The following is a 27,841-nucleotide window of genomic DNA, read 5'->3' as shown; positions in this document are numbered from 1 at the left end:
CATGTCTCATTCTAACCAGCTCTGATAAATGTTTGACAAATTTAGTAATTACTGCCATGTTACAGTATTTGAAGTGGTTGTGCAGTTTGATTATACTGTAATACAGTGCTAAAATTTGGAGATGTTTTTCTATTGCTTTGTTGAAATTGTCATGAAATGTACTGCTTTCTCATCCAATACTGTTTAGGGGGAAAAATTGGAACATACCAGAAAGCAGGTATCTTACTGTGAATGGTCAGTCCAGTGGAACTATAGAAAGGAACTAAAAATTATCTGCATTCTCAGCCAGTTCATAATGAATCATTTGGTTTTGTTTACCTGGGCTTATAACCTGGGAATGCATATTCGATTGTTGCTGTTTACACTAGGTATTATCGGAAATAATTGGTAGGCTTTGCTGTATTGTTGAAATTTGCAATACTGCCTGTATTTACTGTGTGGCTTTAAAAGTGATAACTGCACAAACAGTCATGTTGTATATTCCCACAGTTACTTACTTTAAATTTGCTCACACTTTTCTCAGTCCACAGTTGTGGAGAACATTATATGGGAGGATCAATGCAAAACTGGATGAGCCAAGTATTAAACAATGCGTGGTCTTTTGTGTGACTTTACTTCTTGACACAGTCTCTTAAATCTCTTAAATTCAGTGAATATTTCCTGCACTGCTCTTGAACTTCAAATCTTTTGAATGGAAGCTCTTCAAAAGAGTGATGTGCAACAGTCACCAAATTGTAATGTGGCAGAAATGTTTTTAGGAGCTGGGATTTTGTGCAGATTGTGGCACATAACAGGCAAAGGTGAAATTAAATTCAGCATAATGTTGATGCTATAATGTGTCTGTTAACTGAACAGTAACAAAGTGAGTCCCCACTCTGTGTACACAGCTACATCATAAGTCTGTTGTGCAAAATCATACTGCTCCTGCCAGATTGTCCCTTTGAATTAGTGGTGATGCAGATGGACCCAAGGAGTGTTCATTTTATATTAACACTATATGTTTTTTTGTTGTTGTTGTGGTCTTCAGTCCAGAGACTGGTTTGATGCAGCTCTCCATGCTATTCTATCCTGCGCAAGCTTCATCTCCCAGTACCTACTGCAACCTACATTCTTAACACTATATAGAGTATAGAAATTAATAACTAATATAACTAACACAAGTAGAATATACATTAATCACAGCGAACTTCACTGCACTACTAGGATTCAAATGTCACTGCACTACTGGGATTCCAATATAATTCTAGCATTTTCTGGCATAAGCACCCCCCCCCCCCCCCCCCCCCGAAATTGAGAGTTGAAATAATGGTAACGATGCTTGTAATGGCTCAACAGCATCCAAGGGAAATATCTGTAGAGTTTTAAGTGGGCAGTACCAGTGCATATTGTAATGACCGCATTGGTCAACTGTTGAGGTCCCTGGCAGTGATGGGTAGATCAAGGTCAGAAGGTCATTATTAGTCACTCAGGTCAGGGTGAGCAGCTGTGAGGTGAGTGGATACCTGGCAGATTCCTTTTGGGATGTTACAAAAACAGTATTGACAACGTTAACATTTGTTATTCAGAGAACAACAGTAGTCGGGACTTTGCTCCAGGCCACTAGTGCTTGTAGGTCGAGCAGTACGCGCCCAGTCGAGGGATGCTATTGTCAGCTCATGGCCAGTGCTGTCGTGGTGATTGATGTCAGAAGCAGCAGGTCATTCTCCTGCTTGTCTGCTGCACTGCCTAGTTGTAGCAGAACATCTCGGCACAGGGTTCGCACAGGCGTACCAGACCACGTTGCGGCTCCCAAAACAGGAGATGCAACCCCCAGTATTGGAGTCTGCCAACAGAAGCAGAAGTGGGTAACAGGAAGCCCACTTACCCTTGCAATGGTGGAAGTCTGGCTGCAAGTCTCCACGCTCATACTGTAGGCCACCAGGAAACCCGCCGGAAGAGAGGCACTAATATTGTTACATCAGACACGGCACGAATAGTGGCACTGTGACTAGCAGTGGTAGAGTTCCCAGGATGGGATTTGTGATTCTGTAGAAGCTTGCAGACTGTTAGATGAGTACACAGCAGATCAACATAGGTTGCTCTTCGTAGCTGGGTGTCAGCAGACTTAGCATGTCTGGGAACATCTGAGAATAGGGATCCGATACAGGGGCGGTGAAGGGACTACGAGAGTCTGCTGGTCACTTCAGACAGCGGCACCCCAAGCCTGGAAAAGGCAACAAACCATAGTAGCCTGACACCACTTTCGACTGGTGATAAATAAATTCATTCTGCCGTTCTTGTTTTGTCATCTCCTGAAGGAACATAACCAGAGAGGTAATATTAAACAACTTCACTCTTTGGAGGCACTGGCTAACATCTTCTGCTTTGTCAGATCCCTGAATGAATGTTCTTACACTCTGAACAAGTTTTTTTTTCTTCATAGTTTGTGATCAACAGAGTGCTGCCACGTCTCTCCATACGTTGTCGTTTTACAGAATTGGCGTCAGACTAGGGCATTGCTTAACACTCATGCTTTCTATGGCTTCTTGCAATACCAGGGAAGGTGTCTTAATTTTTACCTGGCTACACCAAGTACAATATTTTGTGGTGCCACACACCCATCTCCTTTAAAAAGTATGCCCCAGATTTTGTTTAAAGTGCTTCTATATCTCTTGATATATATTCACAAAATGACCTTTGTATATGGGACACTTTGTTTCTTCCTTATTCTAGTCTGGTCTAAATCAAAAGTTCATTGACCATATTCTTAATGGTGAAACATCTTAACTAAGGTCAGTCCTCTGGACAATCTTGTGCCCCCACGAAAATGTCTTCCCACTGAGTTATTTACAAACTAGTACAATCATTTGATCCCTTTCTCGCATCTTAACACATTCTCTCAAACATTTTACAATTAACAATCACACTTATTCCTTGTCATTTAAAAAGTAGGTTGTACTTCTATCTTACTTGGGTAATCCTTAATTGCTACCAGTTATCCAGTTGATTGGTGTTTGATGTACTTCTCAGTTCAAGGGTGGTGTTTGGGTTTCTATTTAAGGTAGATATAGAGAACAGAAAATGCTGTCAGAATCAATACAACACTAGAAACTGATGTAGTTAAAACACTGTGGTGTTGCTTATTGCGATGCTCCCATACACACTGTGCCATGTGTTCAGTGGCTGTCTGTCCCCCCTGCTACATACCATTGACTAGCATTCCGTCGTCCTGTAACTCTAACCTTGTGATTCCCTTCGGCCTTTCTTGCTCTTAGCAGTTCACTATTGCCACCTGTGGGGGAAAATACAGAGTGAACCTAATTTTGGAAAATATGGGTGCAATGTTAGTGCTCCCTTCTGACATCTGGCTACTTCTGGCTCCTCTGAAAGTAGTTGTATTTCACATGCCAGCACACTAGCCTGAACCCACCTCTTCAGACATACTGTACCGTTCCCTCTTCGGCACGATCGTATGCCAACGTCAGTACATAGGTTTCCTTCCAGTCTAAGACTAGTGACACTTCCTCTGCTTTACCAATACAAATTGTCCTATGGCTCTCCATTTCACTGAGCGCAGATGAACTGTGTATCCCCACTCAACAGTGGGAACTACACTGATATTTGAACTGTTACCCCATCCTTGTTAATCTCACCAATGCTCGTGGTGCTAAGTCCGTTACGTAATATAACTGTTCTCTCTGTCTCTCGTACAAAAGTCATAACCACTGGTATTCTCCCTGTATTTTTGTTAATACTCCTTTTTCTGCTTCCCAATGCAATTCCACAAATGTTTCCTGCAGTCTTTGTATTTTGTTCCTTATCTCTTGTGCATCACGTCTCAACTTCAGTGGCAAGAGGGTAAAACTCTCGTTTTGAATTGTCAGTTTTGTAATGCGTCCACTACACCTCCCGTGAAGGGATGTGGAATCACGAGGGTTATTGCACCCGTTTGAATGTTTGTGAAGGAAGCCCCAAAACACAACGCGCCCCCATCCACCCCCAGGAGTGTCGTCATTCTTTGACGAGTTCATGCTTGGCTACCACGAAGCCCCAGCCTTTGCAGCATCTTTTCCCTTTCGTGCTGCACATCTATCCTCTTGCTATTCTTTTTCCCCTCCCTTGCGGAGCATGTACGGGATATTTTTGAGAATGTATCCTGCATTTTCAGTAGCCTGATATCAGAACAGTCATTCCACTGTGTTTTTTCCCCATTCTCCTATCTTTCCTCCACTTCAGTGTTTGAGAATCCTCTTTTTCTTCTTCCTCTCTGCGCTCTCCTGAAGGCTGGCCCATGCATCTGATGCATAATAGATGACTGAGTAATGTGTAATTCCCATCCCCGGGTCGACAGGTAGGGTTCGCACCTATCCCGTGGTACAGGCCGGGCACAGGGAGGGTTGATAGCCTGAGCTGTCACCATCCCAAATTGCCAATTGGTCCCTCTGTCAGGCATTTGGGAGGTGTGAACAATCACTTAAGGTGGACGTGCCCCCCCTCTGGGGATGGCCACCACAATTGGAAGGAGCGTGCCATCAGAGACGCTGGCAATCGTGGGGTATTTCCTTCAGTGAGCCAACGTCATCATCTCAGTACACAAAACATAAACTGAAAGAATCTAATGATTCAAAGACCCTCCCAGCTGCACTGCAGTTCCTTGTGGTTTCGTGTACTGAAGACGTCAGTCTTTTGCTACGATTAATTCAGTCATTATTCAGAAAGGTAGTGATGCAACCACTGGCCCTGTAAAACCCTGCTCTCGTTTACATAGAGGCACTGTACTTTTGGAGACTACTTGTGATTGTTAAGCACAACTGCTTGCAGCTTCACTCCTCCACGGCTATCCCGTTCGTGACGAGGCCCGTGGAACACTGAATTCTTCGTTGGTGTTATTTGCAGTAGGCTGATCGATGGTCTGTCTGAGGCAGAAATCCAAACTTACCTCTTTGATTAAGGCTTCATTGAAGTGCATTGGGTGATGAAAAAGGGAGATGCATCTTTAGTGCCCGCCTGCTCTCTTTTCCTCGCATTTGATAGGGTTGTGGTTCTATCAAAGATCAAAGCAGGCTATGAAGTTATCACAGTCTGACTGTACATTCCAAACCCAATGCGCTGCTGCCTGTGTCATCGTTACAACCACACTCGACTGTCCTGTCGACACCTCTGGTATGGATGCTCACAAGAACAAGTGTCTGCCTCCTCCTCCTCCTCCTCCTCCTCCTCCTCCTCGCTGTATGATTCCAATGGCTACCACGCAGTCTCCTTCCTTGATTGTCCCACGTATCTTGATGAGTGGGCTGTCCAGGAGATCTGGGTGAAGGAAAAAGTACCTTACCTAGTCAGTCGTAAGTTGTTGGCTAGTCAGAAACCCTGCATTTTACCATCCGGCAGTTAACGATACCATTCCTGCTGCATCTCGTTCCACAAAAGATGTTGTAAAATCGCCCTGTCATGGTAGCATCCCAATCTCTTTCTGCTCCAACTGTGCAACCGGCCACCAAATTTTCACCTCACTCGGCGAAATCACCTGTTCCACAACCAGCAGGCTGGAAAGAACAGAAGGAATACTCCTACAAAAGACTTTTCAAGTCCCTCCAGCCAACAAACACCTGAATCATCATTTGCCAACCACAAAGACTCCAAGAAGTAAAATAGAGGCAAACGGTCTTCTCCTTCGCCTGCATGGAGATCCTCATCAATGGTTTCACCATGTGGTACCCTCACCTGGCTGACCTCCGTGTCACCAGTGCGCAACACCAAATGTTTTTCTGCCCTGGACTCCACAGAGTGACTGTGGGAGAATGTCGATGCCTCTGTAGATCTCGTGGAGCAAGATCCTCCAGCCTCTGCGCCATTCCCTGTAGCAGAGTATCTTCGAAGGCTGGCACTTGGCAGCTGCCTAGGTGACACCCCCTTCACTTTTTCTCCCCTCCCCTTTCCTTGTTAAGACCTCTCATCCAGTGGAACATTCACGGCCTTAGATCCAACAAGTAGGAATTATGGATGCTCTTGGAATAGCAGTGTCTTCTTATTCTGTGCTTCCAGGAAACAAAATTGTGTCCTCACAATCACTTTGACCTTTTGCATTTCTTTCTGGTCCGCTTTGACCTCCCCCATGAGGATGGCATTCCATCTCGTAGGAGAGTAATGCTGCTCATCTGGGATGACCTTCATAGTCACATCGTCTCCCTGAACACCTAGCTGCAAGCTGTTGCAGTCCGCATTTTCCTTCCTCGCTTCACCTTTTCCCTTCGTACTGTTTACATTCCTCCATCTTTCGGTGTCACCAGGGCAGACTACCTCCAGCTGATTGGGCAACTCCCTCACCCCTTTTTGCTGCTCGATGACTTTAATGCACATCATCCCCTTTGGGGCTCTTTGCAAACCTGTCCTTGACATGCCATCTTGGCTGACCTCAATTAACTCAACCTCATCTGCCTTAATGCTGGAACACCCATGTTCCTGTCAGACTCGACACCCACTGATTCCCATTTGCGCTATCCATTTGCTGACTCCTACACACTCCACCCTGCCCCCCCCCCCCCCCCCCCCCCCCGCCCCTAATGTGCAAACCAAAATGGCTGCTTTCTAAAGCAGACTGGCGGCTTTACTCCTCCCTAGCGACCTTTGGCAAACAACTTTTCCACAATTGTGATGACCAGGTAGAATCCCTTGCCAAAATTATCCCAACCACCACAAAATATTCCATTCCTCGCACTTCGTCTTCACCACACGATGTCCCTGTCCCATGGTTGACTGAGGTATACTGTGAACTGTGACCCAATTCGCACAGGGAGACATGGGCTCCTCGTTTTTGACCATCATCCTATGATGCAGAACTGTAATTGTTATAAACACTTGCATGTGCAGTGTTGTCGTGTTCTTTGGGATGGCAAAAAAGACAGCTGAATACTAGTTCTTTTAACAGTTCCACTCCCTCTTCCATCGTGTGGGCCAAACTCGGGCGGCTCTCTGGGACCAAGGTCCATTCCCCAGTTTCCGTCCTGACCATAGCAGATGATGATGTAGTGGATCCTATTGCTATCTTCCAACACCACTATTTTGCGGAGGTGTTGAGCTCCACCCACTGTCACCCTGCCTTCATCCATCGGAAACGAGCGGATGAGGCTCAGGTGATACCCTTCTCTTCCCAGAATTGTGTTACAACACTGCTTTTACTATGAGGGAGCTAAATCATGTTCACATTTCATCCCACTCCTCCACCCCAGGGCTGGACGATGTTCACCTTTCTATTTTGGGCAACCACTTTCTCCTTCATATGTACAATCGTATCTGGACAGTGGGCATGTTTCCCAGATGCTTACGTGAAGCCACTGTCATACACGTACCGAAGCTCAGTTAGGACAGACGCCTTCCTTCTCTCTATTGCCCTATTTCTCTCACCAGCTTTGTTTGCAATGTGATGGAATGTATGAGTCATGACAGGCTGGTATCGTGGCTTGAGTCTCGCAATTTACTAACCACTGTACAATGTGGATTTTGAGCACGCCGTTCTGCAATTGACCATCTTATCACTATGTGAACTCATACGATAATGGTTTTCTGTGGAAATATCAGACTATGGCCGTGTTTTTTGATTTGGACGAAGCCTGGGACACCTGCTGGAGGACTGTTATTGTCTCTACTCAATACATGTTGGGCTTCCAAGGCCACTTGCCCCATTTTCAAAAGGCAGGGTTTTCAAGGTATGTGTGGGTTCTGCCTTGTCGGAGAACTTTATCCAGGAAAACGGTGTGCCTCACGGTTCCATCCTGTCGTTCTCATTGCTGTCGCCATTAACCCTGTTATGGCCTGTCTCCCAACAGCCATTTCCGGCTCCCTTTTCGTTGACAATTTTGCCATCTATTGTTATTCTCCATGGACTTGTCTGCTTGCGCAGTGTCTTCAGCACTGTGTCGATCTTCTTTAATCGTGGAGTATTGACAATGGCTTTCAGTTTTCCACTGACAAAACTGTTTGTATGAATTTCTGGTGGCACAATGGGCTTCTTCCACCATCTTTATATCTTGGGGCTGTTGCTCTTCCATTTGTTGAAACTACGAAATTCTGGGGCTCATGCTCAATTGGAAACTTTCTTGGTCCTCCCATGTGTCTTACCTGACCACCTGCTGTACCCTGTCCCTCAGTATACTGTGTGTTCTCTGTGGTACTTCCTGGGGAACGGATTGGACCACCCTCCTCTGCTTGTACCGGTCCCTTGTCCATTTCGAACTAGACTATGCGTCTTTTGTTTGCGCATCTGCACCTCCGTCCATCTTATGCTGTCTGAGTACAATCCATCCCCCCCCCCCCCACGTGACTTACCGGGCTGCCCACTGTACTCTGTCCCTCAGTATCCTGTGTGTTCTCTGTGGTACTTCCTGGGGGACAGATTGGATCACCCTCCTCCATTTGCACCGGTCCCTTGTCCTTTTGAAAGTAGACTATGAATGTTTCATTTATGCATCTGTACATCCATCCATCTTACGCTGTCTAAGCACAATCCATCATGGTGGCATCCGTTTGGCCACTGGCGCCTTTCTCACTACCCTGGTTGAGAGTCTCTATGCAGAAGCTGACAAACTGTGACTGTCTCACAATACATGACGCTCTCCTCAGTGTCCCCAGGGGCTCAGCATTCATGTGCCTGGTACGGGCTTGGCGACCCTGGGGTTCCTGAGCTGGGAACTGGTAAGTGCCGCCAGTCCCGTCACCGTAAGCTGTGGGCATATTTCAGCGACCACCATGCTGTGCGTCAGTGGAATGTTGTGTGTCTCAGGGAATGGGTATCTTGGCTTGACCGCCCGGATCGTGAGGATGGAATGAACCTCTTATAAACAACCCCTCAGTCTCAAGGTGTGCTGCATGCTGATAAGATGCATGGCTGTTGAGGTGGAACACTCGTTAGTGGACAACCTCTGGGGAACCTGCTGCACCTCAGTTCTATAAGGCTTACCTAGGCACGCGGGGCTCTGTCTAGGTGGACTTCTAGTTCCCTAGCTGCTCATGGGACCGAAATGGATCCTTCGAAATCCTCTGTTCCTCCTACCAGCAGAAAGGGTGGGATGCTGGAAGGTTCTAACACCCACTCTCTTAAGATGGCTCGTGCACGCAGTCCCCCTGACTCTGGCACTTCTTTGACACGTAAAGTCTTTGGTAACAGAATGCATTCTGGTAATCAGAACGTGTTTCTCATTGTGAAACAGAAGGAGGGTAGTTTCGAGAAGGTTTCGCCCTTCTATATACAAAAGAGATTGAAGGGAATCTGTGGCTCCTTAAAATCGATGAAGCGTTTCCGTAATGGGACCTTGCTAGTGGAAACTTCCACTTCCCAGCAAGCAACTAACCTCTAATCTGCTAAATGCCTTGGGGAGTATGCCGTAGACACTGAAATGCACAGCGCCTTGAATTATAGCAAAGATGTTGTGACATGCTGGGATCTAGTCGACATTCCCAGGGAAGAACTGCAACGTGAGTGGCCTTCGGAAGGTATCATTGATGTACAACATATCATGAAGAGAATTGATGGCAATCTTAGCAAAACAAATCCAACTCCTTTATTCTGACCTTCAGTAGCACGAAACTTCCTGACCATGTTGAAGCTGGCTTTCTTTGCCTTAGTGTGAGGCCTTATTTCCCGACCCCAATGCACTGTTTTAAATGCCAGCATTTTGGGCATAACACCTTAGGGTGTAAAGGCGACGCGACATAGGCAACTGCGGTAAGGCTGCTCATGAAGGAGTTGTGTGCTCATCTCCAACCAAATGTATAAATTGCTCCGGAACCACCCTGTTTGGAGTAGGGACTGCCGAATATTTTTGAGGAATCCAAAGTCCAGAAAATTAAAACAACCGAGCGTATCTGCTATGGTGGGGCCAAGAAGATGTAAAAGTCAATGCAACCTGCCACATTTGCTACATCTTTTGCATCCATGGTTCAGAAGTCTACTCCAATGGCCGATGCCTCTACGCAGACAGAGGTGGTGAGTGTTAGCACTAACACCTGCAGATGTCAGTGCACGTGCAACGCAGCCAGTGTTTGAGCCTGTAGCCCCTACTCGAACGGCAGACACAGGTACAGTGGCGAACTTGGGCCAGCCCTTGGCGCCTCTGACAGCTGAGGCTGTTCCGAAGCCCAGTATGTCCATTACCATTCCCACGTCGGCTCCCCCAAAGCCCACCAAACCGCAGAAAGCTCCTATACAGCAGCAACAGCAGGTCAGATCATGTGATAAACCGTCCGACCATGCAGATGTCGTTTTATGTGATGCTTCTTCTGTCTCTTCCCCAGAGCTGATGGAGTACAATGTATATGTGGGGCAATCATCTCGCCTCACTCCTGCTGCTCCACCTGCTGCAGTCTCCCCACCCCATGGGAGAGACAGGATGAAGGTGCTACCACCGTCATAGGTAGCTCCCATACTTCAATGGAACTTGCAGGGGTTCAGGACGCATGTGGAGGAACGTTGTCTAATCTCTCAGGGTAGACCACTATGTGTGTGTGTCCCCAGGAGACTTATTTCCATCCATCATACTCCCTTGAGCTATGAGGCTATACACTCTACAAAAAGGACAGCCTTCGTGGAGAGAGAGCTAGAGGAGGCGTAGGTATTTTCGTCAGGATGGACTACCACTCCTCGCCTCTCTCTCATACGACGACTTTACAGGCCGTCGCTGTGTCTGTGCACGTGCGTCATCCATTGACCGTATGTTCTCTTTACTTGCCTCCACATGATGCACTTGATGAAGCAGCCCTCACTGACCTTCTTACACAGCTCCCCCAGCCGTTCATTATTTGTGGTGATTTTAATGCCCACAATGCACTTTGGGGCTCTGCCATTACCTGTCCCAGGGGTAGAGCAGTTGAGAGGCTTCTCCAGTCATCCTGTGCCTACTTGCTCAATGGAGGACAGAGCACTCACTTCTGCACAGTGACTGGGTCATTCTCTGCCATTGCCCTCTCGCTTCGCTCTCCAGCTCTTGCCGCCAGTGCTCAATGGGAAGTGGTCACTGACTTGCACGACAGTGATCGCTTCCCAATCTGGATTCACCTGCCAGATGGCGTGGGCCCCGAAAGGAGACCACCACGATTGGGTGCTCAGTGGGGCCGACTGGACACTTTATAGCCAGTTGGCCCAGTTCGAACACTGTGCGAATGTTGAGGCGTGGGTGGATCATATTACAAAAATGGTCCACCATGCCACTGCAGCATCCGTTCCACAGTCCACAGGCCACCGGAAGAGACAACCTGTCCCTTGGTGGAGTGCCAAATGCTGCTCTGCAATCAGGACCAGGCGTGCGGCTCTGCGCCAGTTCCAGTGTCGGCCGACTGCTGAGAATCTTGCAACCTTTCAGGTGGCGAGGGCAAAATGTCGCCGCATTATTAGAGAGAGCAAGAAGAGGTCGTGGCAACAGTGCCTGAACGCTATTAATCGTTACACCAAAAGTTCCATTGTGTGGGAGACCATCAGGAGAATTTCTGGGAGAGGAGGGAGGTGAACCATGGCTGCTGTAATGAATAATGGCACTCTCCACACGGATCCACGAGACATTGCCCACGCTATGGCAGCGTATTTTGCCACGGTTACTGCAACAGCCAGTCAGGATCCAGGTTCCAGTGCCATAGAGCGTTTGCTGAGAGGTATACTCTGGACTTCCAGTCCACCTCTAATGAAATTTACAATTGCCCATTTTCCATGTGGGAGTTGGATTCTGCATTATCGTGACACATCACCTGGTCACGACAGGATCCATTACAGTATGCTACGGCACCTCACAAGGCGCAACAAAGAAATCCTCCTCGCACTTTTTAATGCCATTTGGGCGTCATGTCACTTTCTTGACTCGTGGCATGAGGCAGTTTTAATTCCCTTTTTAAAACCTGGAAAGACCGCATGAGCCCAAGTAGCTACCACAGTGTTGCCTTCACTAGTTGCACAAGAAAGACCTGGGAGCGGATGGTCAACCGGCGCCTTGTCTGGATGTTAGAATCCCGGCAAGTCCTTAGTCGCTTTCAGTGTGGGTTCAGGAGGGTTTGTTCCACCTTCGATAACCTTGCCCTCCTGGAGGCGGCTATACAGCAAGTTTTCCACCACCATCACCACCTTCTAGGTGCATTTTTTGACATCGAGAAGGCCTACGATACCACTTGGAGGCGTCTCATCTTGGAGCAGCTTCATGAATGGGATTTTCGTGGTTGTCTGCCTCTTTTTATTCAGTCTTTCCTCTCGCCACGATATTTTAGATGCCAAATTGGTGACGTCCTGTTTGACTGCTTTGAGCAGGAGAACGGTGTCCTTCAGGGTAGTGTTGTAAGTATGACTGTCTTTGCCATCACTACTAATAGCATTACCTCCATAGCGAAAAGTCCTGTCCAGTGTTCCTTGTTTGTGGATGATTTCTCTTTGTTTTGCTCCTCTTCAAGCCTTGCAACAACAACGCATCAGTTGCAACTTACTCTTAGACATTTGGATGACTGGGTGCAGAAGAGTGGTTTTAAGTTTTCCACTGAGAAGTCCACATGTATTCTTTTTCACCGTTCTCGTTCGTTTGTAACCTTTTACTGAGTTGAGGATGAGGGACACTGTCCTTGCTTTTGAAGACACGGTGAGATTTGTGGGGCCCGTTTTTTGCTCGAAGTTTACGTGGTTACCTCATCTTAAAGACCTAAAAAGACTGTCACTTAGGCTTTAAGTATTTTAAAATATCTTAGCCACAGTACATGGGTAGCCGACAGGACTTGTCTGCTCCAGTTTTACAGGGAGTTTGTGCGACCTCAGCTCAATTATGGGTGCATGGTGTATGGGTCTTAGAGGCCTTCTTACTTAAAGATGTTGAACGTTGTGCACCATGAAGGGCTTCGGTTGGCCACTGGGGCATTCAGAACTAGCCCCATACCAAGCCTCTGTGCAGAGGTTGGTGAACCGCCACTTCATATGCGGTGGCGGCTACTTATGGTGCGCCAGGCGTATAAAACTTTGTCCACACCATACACACCTGCATACCATACCATTGCTCAGCTTCCTCTGGCACGGCTATTTCATAACCGGCAACGAGCGATGCGGCCCTAGGGGATTCATGCACGGGATTGCCTCTCTGCGATGGATATGGCTTGTCTTCATGTTTTCCGTCACGGTTGGAGCAGATTTCCACCTTGACTCCTCCGGAGACCCAGACTTATTTTAGATTTGACTAATTTTAAGAAAGATAGTACACCAGATTTTACATTCCAATCTCTGTTTTTTGACGTTTTAGGTGTGCGTCACGGTTTTACTGTCGTTTACACTGATGGCTCCAAACAGGAGAATTTCATTGGCTGTTCTGTAGTGTTACCTGATATGTTAACCGGATTCGCCTCCCTGATGAATATACTGTGTTCGCAGCGGAGCTCCATGCGATCCTGAAGGCAATGGATTGGATGGATCATGTTCGGGGCAATCGATTTCTCCTCTACTCTGATTCTCTTAGTGCCTTACAATCACTGCAGAATCTGTACCCAACTGAGGAGATGGTTCAGCTGATATATGACCAACTGTACTTGCTCCAACGGCAGGGTAAGGAGGTGTCCTTCTGCTGGGTGCCTGGTCATGTAGGAATATGGGCCAATCGGGCTGCCAAGGAGGCCTGCAGAGAGCAGTCAGTCATTTCTGCACTCCACAAGAAGTGCGTGGAGTTGTGAGAGGAAGAATGGCTGGCGGTGACTGCCAATAAACTGCTGTTGGTGAAGTCAACAACTCGGCTGTGGCGTTCCTCCTGCCGGTTGCTGAGGTGGGAAGAAGTGACCCTCAAGCGACTTCGGATTGGGCACTGTCCTCTCACACATAGCTTTCTATTACGGGGGGGAGGATCCCCCGTTTTGTGGTGCGCACATCTCTGTCTGGCACGTTTTAACAGACTGCATTTCATACCGTGATGCAAGGGCAGAAGCACAAGTTGATGGGGATCTGCCCTGTGTTTTAGCTAATGATGAGATGTGTGTGTCTAGGATTTTAAAGTTTTGTGAGGTGTCTGGACTCTGGTCTAAACTTCTAGGCTGGAGGTTTTTGTGTCTTGCAAAGTGGCTGGCTCCTCCCTTTTTTCCTTGTGGTCAGCTAGCCACTCCCATCTGCTATATTGTTTTAGGTCCCTCTACCACTTTCTTCCTGTGTTGTCCAAGTTTTACTGCTGACAGCATGCTTCGTCCCACACTTCGGTGTGGGTAGGCACATATTTTTCCAAGCTTGTTACCTGTATTTTACATTCTGTTTTATCTTACTATTCTGAGTATTTTCTTGCCACCCATCTTAATCTGTTACTGGGAGCGGGCACTGAAGACCTTGCTGTCGTGCACCCAAACAACCCACTACATACTGTACATACATGCTCTCCTCAGCAGGTATGCATGCCGTTTGTCTGCCGTGCCTGGCCACTCATCCTATGCCGCCTCCTTTGACCGTCAGTATGGTGCGTGTCCCCCTTCTCTGTTATCTCCTGGAGTTTGCTTTCGGTTATTGCACCAGCAGATTAACTTAAAACTACCTGCCACTTTTCCTTTGGGTGTGAACCCTTCACCACCTTGGCTTCATGCAGCGGCTCACGTTCACCTTGTACTTCATTTGATTCATAGGGAGACTGCTCCAGACCCGCTCTATCCCCATAAGATTTTTCGATCTTTGTACGGAACTTCGCGGTAGTACCTTTTTGAATGCTGATGGCTCTCCGACTGACCATAGTATTGGGTGTGCTTTCGTTATTTCCACAGAGCATTTTTGGTATCAGCTTTTGGAAGACTGCTCAGTATTTACAGCAGAGCGGGACCCTGTATCAGGCCACATTATACATCCAGCGACACAGGCTGTTCGATTGTGTCATTTGCTGTGACTCTATACCCTCAGAGCCTGTGTGTGATGCACATCATCCATCCCTTAGTGCAGTGGGTCCAGGAAAGCTTTCACTTCCTCACTCTTGATGGGGCCACAGTGATGTTTATGTGGGTTCCTGGTCACATTGGTCTGATGCGAAACGAGGCTGCTGATGCTGCTGCCAAGGTTGCAGTCCTCCTACCTCAGCCAGCTAGTTCTTCCATTCCTTCCGATGATCTGCTTATCGCCATCTGTCAGCAAGTGGTGTCACTTTGGCATCACCACTAGTCTTCCCTTCACAGTAATAAGCTGCAGGGAATTAAACCTCTCCCAGTAGCTTGGACAACCTTCTCTTGGCCCCCTTGCCATGAGGAGATCGTTTTAGCTAGGTTGAGTGTTGGGCACTGTCTTTTTAGCCATCATTTGTTAAGTGGTGTTTCCCACCACTTTCTTAATACTCATTGTCATCAACGTTTAACTGTTCGGCATTTCCTTATGGGATGCCCTTTTTTAACCACTTAAGTTGTACTGTATGTTTGCCGTCCAATTTATCGGCCATTTTAGTGAACAGTGAGAGAGCTGTTGACCATGTTTTGCTTTTTATCCGTTGTAGCAGTATGGCGGAAGACATTTAATCTTTAGTTCAGGACCTCCATTGTCTTTATGGCTGTTTCTCCAAGAGAGGCTGTCCGTTGATTGGGCTTAACTTGTAGTTGCTTTTAACTCCTTTCTCATCTTTGTGTTCTACTGTTCTGACATGGACGCATATGACCTTAGTTGTTTTAATGTCTTAAAACAAAACAAAACAATCATTGTTACTCCTCATTGTGATCTAATTCCGTAAGGCACTAATGCACACTTTGCTCATCCTTCTTCCCTTGCTTTCTTAGATTTAGTGCTCTCTACTGGCAGTGAAGTCAGCACTTGCAGCAGAGCATCACAGTTCCCTTAAATGGCTTAACATGTCCATCATGAACAATGGGAGTCTTTGTTCGTAATTATAACTTTACATTAATGAGTGACTTCATTTTTATGACCTGCTATGGTCTGTGGCGTCATCAGAAATTTCATTGTTTTGTTCGTAGGTGAGCAGGGATTCGTCACTAAGACCCATTGACCAATTCTGAACTGTGGTAATTGGTCGATATGTGATCCTATTTGCTATTGACTCTCTAGTGCATCTGTGTTTGCTTTCTTTACCTTCTTCCAAACATCGTGTAATGTCAGTTTTTCCAATTTTAGGCTTAATCACCACAAAAACAGAAGGCAGATTTGTACCATATATTACCTCATATGGTGATGGACCAACACTACACTGGACATCAGAATTGTAAGCTGACATGACATACAGAAGGTAAATGTACCAATCATTGTGATGGAAGTTCACAACAACAACTCAACATCTTACCAGCTGTACAGTGAATGTATTCTGTTTTCCTGATAGACTGAGGGAGCCAAGGGCTAGTCCTGAGTTTGTGAGTACTTAGTAAATGACATAGGTGCTTAATCATACTGGATATAAAATTAGTGCCCTGATCTGTAATTATTGTATCAGGAACACTAAACTTCAGCAACCAGCTTTTCACCATTGTCTTTGCCACTGTACTTGCTTTAAAATGCATACTGTAACAGTTATGAGCTTTCTTCATCTTTCATACTATGAAACATGCTTTCCATATTTTGGGAAGAGGTAGAATGGACCACAACAAGAAAAAATTGTCAGGTAAACGTGGACTCAAAAATGCATATCTTTAATAGCTTTGCTACTGTGAAAGACATCTTTTCTACTGAACAAGGGTTCATAGCTCTTAAGGTATGCATTTTAGAGCCTATGTTTACTACACAATTTTTTCTTGGTTTGGTCCATACTAGCCCCCTACCGAAATATGGAAAGCAAAGAGCTCATGGTAGAAGAGATTTGGTTCACAGTATCGAATATGATGTGTTCATAGCTCTTACGACATGCAGTTTGGAGTCCATCTTTACCAGATTTTTTCGCTTTGAATGATCGTTCCTGTAATATCCCTGAATATAGACCATTTGTAATGAAATATAATGTATAAGGTCATATGATAGTCATGAATCATTTCAAGTGCAGTTGGCACCACACTGGGGCTGTATTTCATCTTCCTACACAACAGGCCATAGTGCTTTGTGGACTGCAGCTGTGCCCTAAATACTTGAAATCAAATCTTCCTTCTTGGGCTCTCAGAATTCTGTTTTTCTTTCCTGATTGGTATATGCCTTCATAGTTAAATTCACTTGATTTCAGAGCACAATACGTTAACATACTTGGAGCCTCTTGTGGTCCCAGCAATCACTTCAACACAGCATGGTCTGTCACAACTTTAAACTTTTTCGTGTACGAATAACAGTGGAAATACGTAATAGCATAAATAACAGCCAACATTTCCATCTCTGTGGTTGAATAGTTCTGTTCTACTTATTAATCTGTATCAATGCATATTCTGTCAGGTGTTCCTCGCCATCTACATCCTAACTGGGAATATATTCAATCACCTGACTGTTCATGTCTATTTATTTTATTTATTTATTTATTTACGTGTCAGGTTCTGTAGGACCAAATTGGGGAGCAAATCTCCAAGGTCATGGAACGTGTCAGTACATGAAATTAAAACATAAAAGTTATAACAGATAAAAATAAATGTTTATGAACCCGAAAGTCAGTCAGTCCATAAGTTTAAGTAAATGCAATCAACCATACAAAAAGTATCAACTTAACTTTTCAAGGAACTCCTTGACAGAATAGAAGGAGTGAGTTATGAGGAAACTCTTCGGTTTCGATTTGAAAGAGTTTTGAATTTTTGTGGTAGCTTCTTGAAAATGGATGCAGCAGTATACTGCACACCCTTCTGCGCAGCAGTTAAGGAAGTCTGATCCAAATGCAGGTTTGATTTCTGGCAAGTATTAACTGAGTGAAAGCTACTTATTCTTGGGAATAAGCTAATATTGTTAACAAGAAATGACTTTAAGGAATATATATATTGAGAGGCCAATGTCAAAATACCCAGACTCGTGAACAGGGTTCGACAAGAGGTTCGTGAACCTACACCACTTATTGCCTGAACTGCCTCTTTCTGAGCCAAAAATATCGTTTTAGAGTAGGATGAGTTACCCCAAAATATAATACCATATGATATAAGCGAATGAAAGTAAGCAAAGTAGGCTAATTTTCATGTCGAATGATCACTCACCTCAGATATCATTTGAATAGTAAAAGTGGCAGCACAAAGTCTTTGAACAAGATCCTGAACTTGGCTTCTCCACAACAGTTTACTATCTATCTGAACACCTAGAAATTTGAACTTTACAGTTTCACTAATCATATGCCCATTCTTTGCAATTAAAACGTCAGGTTTTGTTGAATTGTGTGCTAGAAACTAAAAACTTAGTCTTACTGTGATTTAGCGTTAGTTTATTTTCTACAAGCCACAAACTTAGGTCATGAACTGCACTATTTGAATCCGAGCCAATGTTGCACACAACATCCTTTACCACCAAGATATTCATCATACAGAAATATTCTGTAAGGATATCTGGTGGTCATCCTCAAACTTCAGGAAGGCAATTGTTTAAAAATTTAGGCATCCTAACAACCTCTCTTATGAAGTTTGTTGTGAGGCATCAGACACAATTTAAAAATAGTAGTATTGTTTGTAAGTCTAACACTTCGAACAAAAATTGCCTCCACTATTCACAACTTAACTTACTCAGCTGTAAAAATATTTGAAAACATCACCTACAAATTAAGGGTGCAGGCACATAATAAAAGTTTTAAAAACAACTGAAATAATTTCTGTTTGACAACTCCTCCTACTCAATGGATTAATTTATATAAAGTTAGTATCTGTATGTTGTTGGGTTCTACTTACCTAATTTTGTTCTAGACTAACACAGCAATATATTCAGTAATATTACTTCTACCAGATTTGATCAAGTCCGTGTAATTTTCTTTTTTTAATAAAAAGTCTTGATCATTTAAAATGAAGCAGATTTTAGCCAGCAAATATTAAAATGAAGAGGTAACTTGATACATTATTAATGAAATGAGCATAAAGTCTCTGGTATCTATCTTGGAATAACTAAAAACCTGTAACTTTGACTTCTTCCAGAATTCACTGAACATACACTCACTCGAACAGAAACAACTACTGAAATTCACCAAAACAGGTAAAACAGGGACGCAAGTTCCCAAAATGTCTCCTTAATACCTTGGTATGACAAGCTGTAAGATGTAAACAAACTCTAGTCAACACACATCTGTCAGATTATAGCTCTCATGCTTTCTTTAGCACTGCTCATGCTCGCTTTACCAATAATACCACAACAATGATAAGGAAACGGATCAGCCACTCACATTAGTATGGGGTTTATATTGTTTTCTAGATCTTTCCTCCATGTTGGGATTTAGGTGACGCCATCAACTCCATTAAAAAATTTAGGACACTTGTGGATCTCCACTGCTTTCTTGATAAATGAATCCCAGTAACACAAGGTGTGTGCCAGGATTTCAGTGTTGTCAAATAATAATTTGTGTGTTGGTAACACCATGCTTTGCAATGAATGGTTTCTCACAACGTCTTAGTTATACATTTTGGAGTGTTTCTTGCACTGTTCATTAATAATGTGATTACACTGTTGTAATAATTCACACCAAACTCACATGATATATTGTAAACCACATGCCTCAAAGACCTAGGACATCTTACTAGGTACAATCCATATTTTTAGAAACTGGATTAAAGATGGGTTATTTTTAAGTATAGTTTTCACTTCACCTCTCAGTTCGGTGAGATGACTTTACTTTCCAGACTTAGGACTTTGTCAATCTCAGTTTATAAGATACACATCAAATTAATTTGGTAAAGATTTCAATATTATATTTTTGACTAATTTACAGCAAAAATAACATTAATAAACTTCCAATCTGATAAAGATGTCACACTTTCCAACTACAGCGTGGGGAAATAGTCGCAGGATCATACGTATTGTTTTCAATAGCTTGTCTTCAAATTGAGAAGCACATTGTAATCAAATTTAGTAATGGCCTGTCAGATAATGATGCACAAAAATCAACATTCAAATCAATTTTATTTATTTTATTTACATGTCAAGTTCCATAGGACCAAATTGAGGAGAAAATCTCCCAGGTCATGGAACATGTCAGTACATGAAATTACAACATAAAAGTAATAATAGATAAAAATAAAATGTATATGAACCCAAAAAAAGTCAATCCATAAATTTAAGTAAATGCAATCTACAATACAACAAGAACTTACCCCAAAATATACCACCATATGATAAAAGCGAATGAAAATAAGCAAAGTAGACTAATTTTTGTGTCAAATGATCACTCACATCAGATATTGTTCCAATAGTAAAAATGGCAGCATTAAGTCTTTGAACAAGATCCTAAATGTGGGCTTCCCACGACAGTTTACTATCTATCTGAGCACCTAGAAATTTTAACTGTTCAGTTTCACTAAATATGCCCACTCTGTGAAATTAAAATGTCAGGTTTTGTTGAATTGTGTGTTAGAAACTGTAAAAACTGAGTCTTACTGTGATTTGGAGTTAATTTATTTTCTACAAGCCATGAACTTAGGTCATGAACTGCACTATTTGAAACCATCCAATGTTGGACACAACATCCTTTACTACCAAGCTAGTGTCATCGGCAAACAGAAATATTTTAGTTACCCGTAATACTAGAGGGCATATCATTTATATAAATAAGGAACAGGAGTGGCACCAACACTGATACATGGGTCTGCCCCTACTTGACTGTACCCCACTGAGACCCCCACATCACAGCCATTCTCAACATTGTGAATAATAACCTCTTGCTGTCTGTTGCTAAAATAAGAGGTGAACCAATTGTGAGCTACTCCCCATATTCCGTAAGGTCCAACTTCTGGGGCAGTATTTTGTGATCTACACAATCAAATGCCTTCGTTAATTTAAAATACATGCCTACTACAGTAGTACAAGTTTATATGCCAGCTAGCTCTGCAGATGACGAAGAAATTTAAGAAATGTATGACGAAATAAAAGAAATTATTCAGATAGTGACGGGAGACGAAAATTTAATAGTCATGGGTGACTGGAATTCGGTAGTAGGAAAAGGGAGAGAAGGAAACGTACTAGGTAAACATGGATTGGGGCTAAGAAATGAAAGAGGAAGCCGCCTGGTAGAATTTTGCACAGAGCACAACTTAATCATAGCTAACACTTGGTTCAAGACTCATAAAAGAAGGTTGTATACATGGAAGAAGCCTGGAGAAACTGACAGATTTCAGATAGATTATATAATGGTAAGACAGAGATTTAGGAACCAGGTTTTAAATTGTAAGACATTTGCAGGGGCAGATGTGGGCTCTGACCACAATCTATTGGTTATGAACTGTAGATTAAAACTGAAGAAACTGCAAAAAGGTGAGAATTTAAGGAGATGGGACCTGGATAAACTGACTAAACCAGAGGTTGCACAGAGTTTCAGGGAGAGCGTAAGAGAACAAATGGTAGGAATGGGGGAAAGAAATACAGTAGAAGAAGAATGGGTAGCTTTGAGGGATGAAGTAGTGAAGGCAGCAAAGGATCAAGTAGGTTAAAAGACGAGGGCTAGTAGAAATCCTTGGGTAACAGAAGAAATATTGAATTTAATTGATGGAAGGCGAAAATATAAAAATGCAGTAAATGAAGCAGGCAAAAAGGAATACAAACATCTCAAAAATGAGATCGACAGGAAGTGCAAAATGGCTAAGCAGGGATGGCTAGAGAATAAATGTAAGGATGTAGAGGCTTATCTCACTAGGGGTAAGATAGATACTGCCTACAGGAAAATTAGAGACCTTCGGAGAAAAGAGAACCACTTGTATGAATATTAAGAGCTCAGATGGAAACCCAGTTCTAAGCAAAGAAGGGAAAGCAGAAAGGTGGAAGGAGTATATAGAGGGTCTATACAAGGGCGATGTACTTGAGGATAATATTATGGAAATGGAAGAGGATGTAGATGAAGATCAAATGGGAGATATGATACTGCATAAAGAGTTTGACAGAGCACTGAAAGACCTAAGTCGAAACAAGGCCCCGGGAGTAGATAACACTCCATTAGAACTACTGACAACCTTGGGAGAGTCAGTCCTGACAAAACTCTACCATCTGGTGAGCAAGATGTATGAGACAGGTGAAATACCCTCAGACTTCAAGAAGAATATAATAATTCCAATCCCAAAGAAAGCAGGTGTGACAGATGTGAAAATTACCGAACTATCAGTTTAATAAGTCACGGTTGCAAAATACTAACACGAATTCTTTACAGACGAATGAAAAAACTAGTAGAAGCCGACCTAGGGGAAGATCAGTTTGGATTCCGTAGAAATATTGGAACACGTGAGGCAATACTGACCCTACGACTTATCTTAAAAGGAAGATTAAGGAAAGGCAAACCTACGTTTCTAGCATTTGTAGACTTAGAGAAAGCTTTTGACAATGTTGACTGGAATACTCTCTTTCAAATTCTAAAGGTGGTGGGGGTAAAATATAGGGAGCGAATGGGTATTCTCAATTTGTACAGAAACCAGATGGCAGTTATAAGAGTTGAGGGGCATGAAAGGGAAGCAGTGGTTGGGAAAGGAGTGAGACAGGGTTGTAGCCTCTCCCCGATGCTATTCTATCAGTATACAGAGCAAGCAGTAAAGGAAACAAAAAAAAATTGGAGTAGGTATTAAAATCCATGGAGAAGAAATAAAAACTTTGAGGTTCGCCGATGACATTGTAATGCTGTCAGAGACAGCAAAGGACTTGGAAGAGCAGTTGAACGCAATGGACAGTGTCTAGAAAGGAGGATATAAGATGAACATCAACAAAAGCAAAACGAGGATAATGGAATGTGGTCGAATTAAGTCGGGTGATGCTGAGGGAATTAGATTAGGAAATGAGACACTTAAAGTAGTAAAGGAGTTTTGCTATTTGGGGAGCAAAATAACTGATGATGGTCGAAGTAGAGAGGATATGAAATGTAGACTGGCAATGGCAAGGAAAGCATTTCTGAAGAAGAGAAATTTGTTAACATCGAGTATAGATTTAAGTGTCAGGAAGTCGTTTCTGAAAGTATTTGTGTGGAGTGTAGCCATGTATGGAAGTGAAACATGGACGATAACTAGTTTGGACAAGAAGAGAATAGAAGCTTTCGAAATGTGGTGCTACAGAAGAATTCTGAAGATAAGGTGGGTAGATCACGTAACTAATGAGGAGGTATTGAATAGGATTGGGGAGGAGAGAAGTTTGTGGCACAACTTGACTAGAAGAAGGGATCGGTTGGTAGGACATGTTCTTAGGCATCAAGGGATCACCACTTTAGTATTGGAGGGCAGCGTGGAGGGTAAAAATCGTAGAGGGAGACCAAGAGATGAATACACTAAGCAGATTGAGAAGGATGTAGGTTGCAGTAGGTACTGGGAGATGAAGAAGCTTGCACAGGATAGAGTAGCATGGAGAGCTGCATCAAACCAGTCTCAGGACTGAAGACCACAACAACAAGAAGCAACTTCCCCACCACACAAAGAACTCCTAGAAAACAGCCAGCTAATCTGTATCCTGGTAAAGGAAGCCCCTGAATTGTCAAATTATTATATGGTACGCCAATATGCCAATAATTCCATAATCACATCTGTAAGCAGTTCACTAACTTTATCTCTAATACCTTTTATATTTTGATGAAATATGCTAATTCCTTCTCTTCTTGGAAACATGACTTCCTCTGAATATAAGCCTGTAGTTAGAGGGACTTCCTTTTAGCAGGTATACATATCAGCTGTCTTCACTCTAAAATAGGTGCAGCTTCAACATCAACTACTACAGGAATTTTTCCATGAGTGATCCTACCAACACCCACTACACTGTCGTCTATAAGCTTTGCCAGCTTCCCCTTCCCATACCTTCTGAGGTGGAGGCCATGCCTAGTGAAACATGACAGAATAAATTGTCCCTCATAGTTTGGGAATATCAGTACCAGGTTTGTTGTCAATGCTCCCTTCAATTTTTCAAATGCTGTCTAAAAGTTGACCATGGAAGTTCCACACCTTTTTTCAACAAATGATTCAATAGCTTAGCAATTTCGGCAAACTCTTCAATGAATTCCCATTAGTAATTACAGAACCATAAAAATGATTGAAACTGCTATGTAGTTTGTGGTGGTAAGAAAGCACATTCTGCAGAAGTTAGGTGTGCATCAATTTTCACATCTTCCTCTCATTACTGAGTGTTAACTGTGCTGGATTTAGCCTCTTAAAGAATTCCTCTGACGATTGCATGTGCTCTTCCATATCCTTAGAAAATGCAATTATGTTGTTGAGATAAAAAACAGTCTTCATTTTAATCCTCTGAGCACTACGTCGGATACTAATAGCCTCCGATATAGCTGGCACATTCTTCAGACCAAATGGCAGCCTAAAATATTGATAGTGACTCCAAGGGACAGTAAATGTGGTCTTTGGCTGCTCTTCCAGAACCACTTCCAACAGTGATAACCACTCCTCATACACATTGTGAAGTATTTACATTGACTTAAGTTCTCTCTAATCTCCATTATATTTAGTACAGGATGTCTGTCCATCACCGCTCATGCAGCAAAATCTATGCTTTTTTGTTCCATTCTATGATTTTTTTCAGGACTATTACAATGGTAGCTGCCCATGGACTGTAACTTGATTCGGTATTGCCCTCAGCCAGCAGTTGATCAATAAATTCTTCCAGTATAGGTTATAGGTGCCTAGGTATCCTGTACGGCTTCTTATACACTAGGGCATTGTTAACCGTTGGTATGATATGGCGAGTTACCAGTATTGCAGGTAATGATTGACCAGGATTGAACAGGTTGACAAATCATATTAGCAAGACTTTCATTGTTGACTTATCTCTTCCCTCCAAATTGTTTTACCTTCTCGCATAATGCAATTGTGTTGATGGTCTGGTTGTGGCAAAGGTCCTCACGTGACCTACCCAGATTATACTCGTCCATGATCTCCAAGTTTGCAATCTATAAGGTCAACTTGTCAGAGCTAAAATCATCCACACTTTCCAAAACCATACAATCCCCATCTATTTCCTTCACATGTACCAGGCTTCAGTGCACAATATAGTGCAACATGTCCATCTTGTTATTGCATTCCAGTACCTCTGCAACACGCATCATCTGAAGGTCAGTACCCACCCACATTTGTCTAGTACCGGCTGTACAGCTGTTCTACATTCTGAGGCTCTGTCTCTTTTGCATTTTATGCTAAGGAAAATTCAGTAACAGGGTGTAATTTGTCAAAACTGTAAAATGCAGATATTTGGTTATGTTATCTATGTAAACCAAAGTGTGTTTGCAGAGACTGTGGTAGATGTTATAGATCTTGATAATGATCTTAAACCTACATAGATGTGTGAAAAAATACTAATATAATTTAGGTGCAAATCCCCATGTCCTGTATGGGCATCCATTGTTCAGTGTGTTTATGGTGGTGAGGTATGTGGATACTTCAGACTTTTATTGAGAGAGAGAGAGAGAGAGAGAGAGAGAGAGAGAGAGAGAGAGAGAGAGAGCTGCAAAAAGGGACATAATTGAAATGTAATCATCAAATGATTCTCTTAAATTTTTTCAAATTGAGTTGATATAACAAACCAAAATCTGAACTCACTTTCAGGATGAGTGAGGTTCAAATCTCCACCTGGCCATTTTAATTTAAGTTTTCTGTGATTTCGTCTTCTCACTTCAAAGAAATGCAATAATAATTTGATTCCAGTGCCATTTCCTTCACATCTCCTCATGAGCTAATGTTCTGTTCCTAATGTTCTGGGTTGACAAAATGTTAAACTTTTATATTTCTTCCTTTTTATCTGATAAAATAAAGAAACCACATACAGAAATGATAAAATAAAGAAACCACATACAGAAATATGTGCATGTGTTATTCAGTTGTTTCTGCTTGGACTGTGTTATAATGAAATATGTTGTTTTAATGGTGACAGCATCTTTCAAGAACCTAGAGGGCAGATGTCATGTGAGAAAATTTATGTATTCTTCTTTATTATTTTGTGTAATCCTTAATTTGGATGGTAGGATGTGGAATCAAACCTGTATACTCCCATATATAAATTAGTCAGTTCTTGTAAATAATTACTGGGTTTAATTTTTTGTGTTTTTTTTTTTATCCAGAAATTGAGTTATCATTGTTTAGTGTAACATTGTTTGTAATTATATAATTTGTATTTATAAATAATTTATGAGTAATGATTACATACCTCCTGCAGGATGTGCCTTGTTTATCGCCTGGGGGGAGCTACAATGGATGTTACAGTTGTATTGTGCTGTGCAGGAATGTACACAGTGAAAGGCCATGTGTATAAAGCAAACTTCGGAGGGGACAAGTTCACAGAAATACTTGCCAGCTTTCTCGCCGAAATATTTCACCAGTGAGTTCAGTTGGTCTCTGTTATTACAAGATGTCTCTCTTCTTGACACTGTGTTATTGTAATATTGTTGATAATTACCCTATGTATGATTTGTGATCAAAAAGTAATGGAAATTTTTATTTTCCTAAAAGAATCTTTGTTTATTCATAATCATCAGTCTTTTCCGCTTCAAAGTAATCCCCCTCAGATGTGATACACTTACGCCAGCACTTTTTCCAATCTTGGAAGTGCTTCTGAAATTCACTTTTTGTTATGATGTTCAGCTCCTTCAGTGATTCTGTTTTTATCTCATCAGTGGTGGCAAAACAACGTTCTCTCATTGTTCTCATCGACCTCAGGTATAGGAAGAAGTTGCATTTGGCCATGTTTGGTGAGTATGGTGGCTGAGGCAACATAACGTTTGTGGCTTTTGCCAAAAAATCATGATCAAGCATTGAGATGTGAATGGGAGCATTATCGTGGTGCAATTTCCACGAGTAGTTTTGCCACAGTTCTGGCAGGTTTTTTTTTCTGCTTCATGCAAACAGCACTTAACTTACAGGTAGTGCTCCTTATTGACTGTACAACCATAAGACAAGAACTCTTGATGCACTATCCAATTGTCATTGAAGGAAACAGTGAGAAGAACCTTGGCACGTGATCGAATTTGTTGAATTTTTTTCAGTCCTGGCTCTTCAGGCAGTTTCCATTGGGACGATTGGGCCTTGGTGTTGGTGTCATACCCGTATACCCATGTTTTGTCGCCTGTTTTAATCTTATTTAGAAGTTCTGGATTGTTGTCAACTTTGTTCAGCAATTCCTGAGTGAAGTCTTGATGGCGACGTTTTTGGTCAAAATTCCACGATTTTGGAGCAAACTTTGATGCTGGTTCACGTTTAATACCCAAAACACCAAAAAAAAAAAAAAAAAAAAAACTTGGCATGAGCCAAAGGATATGCTGACATCATCAGCAACATCTCTGATGGTGATTTGGTGGTTTTCCAGGGCCATTTTCTTTACTACTTCCACTTTATAAGTAATGATGTGCTAGGGCATCCAGAACAGTTACTGTCTTTTTCTTCTCAACCCTCTTTGGAATGTTCATACCCCCTCATAAATTCTTGTCTTACTCATAGTAGAGTTGCCAAAAGCCACAGTCAGTATTTCAAATGTTGTGCTACACTTTATTCAATTTTTCAAGCAAAATTTAGTGCTACAATGTGGGGAAAACATAGATTGCTACTTACTGTAAAGATAACACACTAAATTGGAGACAGGCACAGTTAAAAGACTCAAATAAGCTTTTAGCAATGGCCTTCATTGGAAAAATAGAAACACACACCATTCATTCACGCAAGCAAGCACACCTCACGCACACATGACCACCAACTCCAGCTTCTTAGGTCTGACCCCAGCTGCCGGAGTTGGCGGTCAGTAGTTCATGAGGTGTGCTTGCTTGTGTGAATGAATGGAGTGTGTGTCTCTTTTTGCAATGAAGGCTGTTGCTGAAAGCGTATTTGTAAGCATCTTTTAATTGTGCCTGTCTGCAACTAACAGTAAGTA

General features: G+C 42.9%; 1 protein-coding gene across 3 annotated transcripts in view; it reads left to right on the top strand.

The window, feature by feature from the left end:
• LOC124721831 (heat shock 70 kDa protein 14-like) overlaps positions 1 to 27,841 on the top strand; it is a 207,800-nt gene that overhangs the window by 117,356 nt on the left and 62,603 nt on the right. For 2 of the 3 annotated variants that reach the window (XM_047246957.1, XM_047246956.1), the window contains exon 5: positions 26,138 to 26,299. The exons of the other annotated variant lie outside the window; for it this stretch is intronic. In XM_047246957.1, coding sequence (XP_047102913.1) covers positions 26,138 to 26,299 — 162 coding nt within the window. The remainder of the gene's footprint in view (positions 1 to 26,137; positions 26,300 to 27,841) is intronic. 3 annotated transcript variants of the gene reach the window in all.

The sequence above is a fragment of the Schistocerca piceifrons genome, chromosome X, assembly GCF_021461385.2.
Source record: "Schistocerca piceifrons isolate TAMUIC-IGC-003096 chromosome X, iqSchPice1.1, whole genome shotgun sequence".
Taxonomy (NCBI): domain Eukaryota; kingdom Metazoa; phylum Arthropoda; class Insecta; order Orthoptera; family Acrididae; genus Schistocerca; species Schistocerca piceifrons.
The sequence above is the reverse complement of the archived record's forward strand: the minus strand, read 5'-3'. Positions and strand labels throughout refer to the sequence as shown.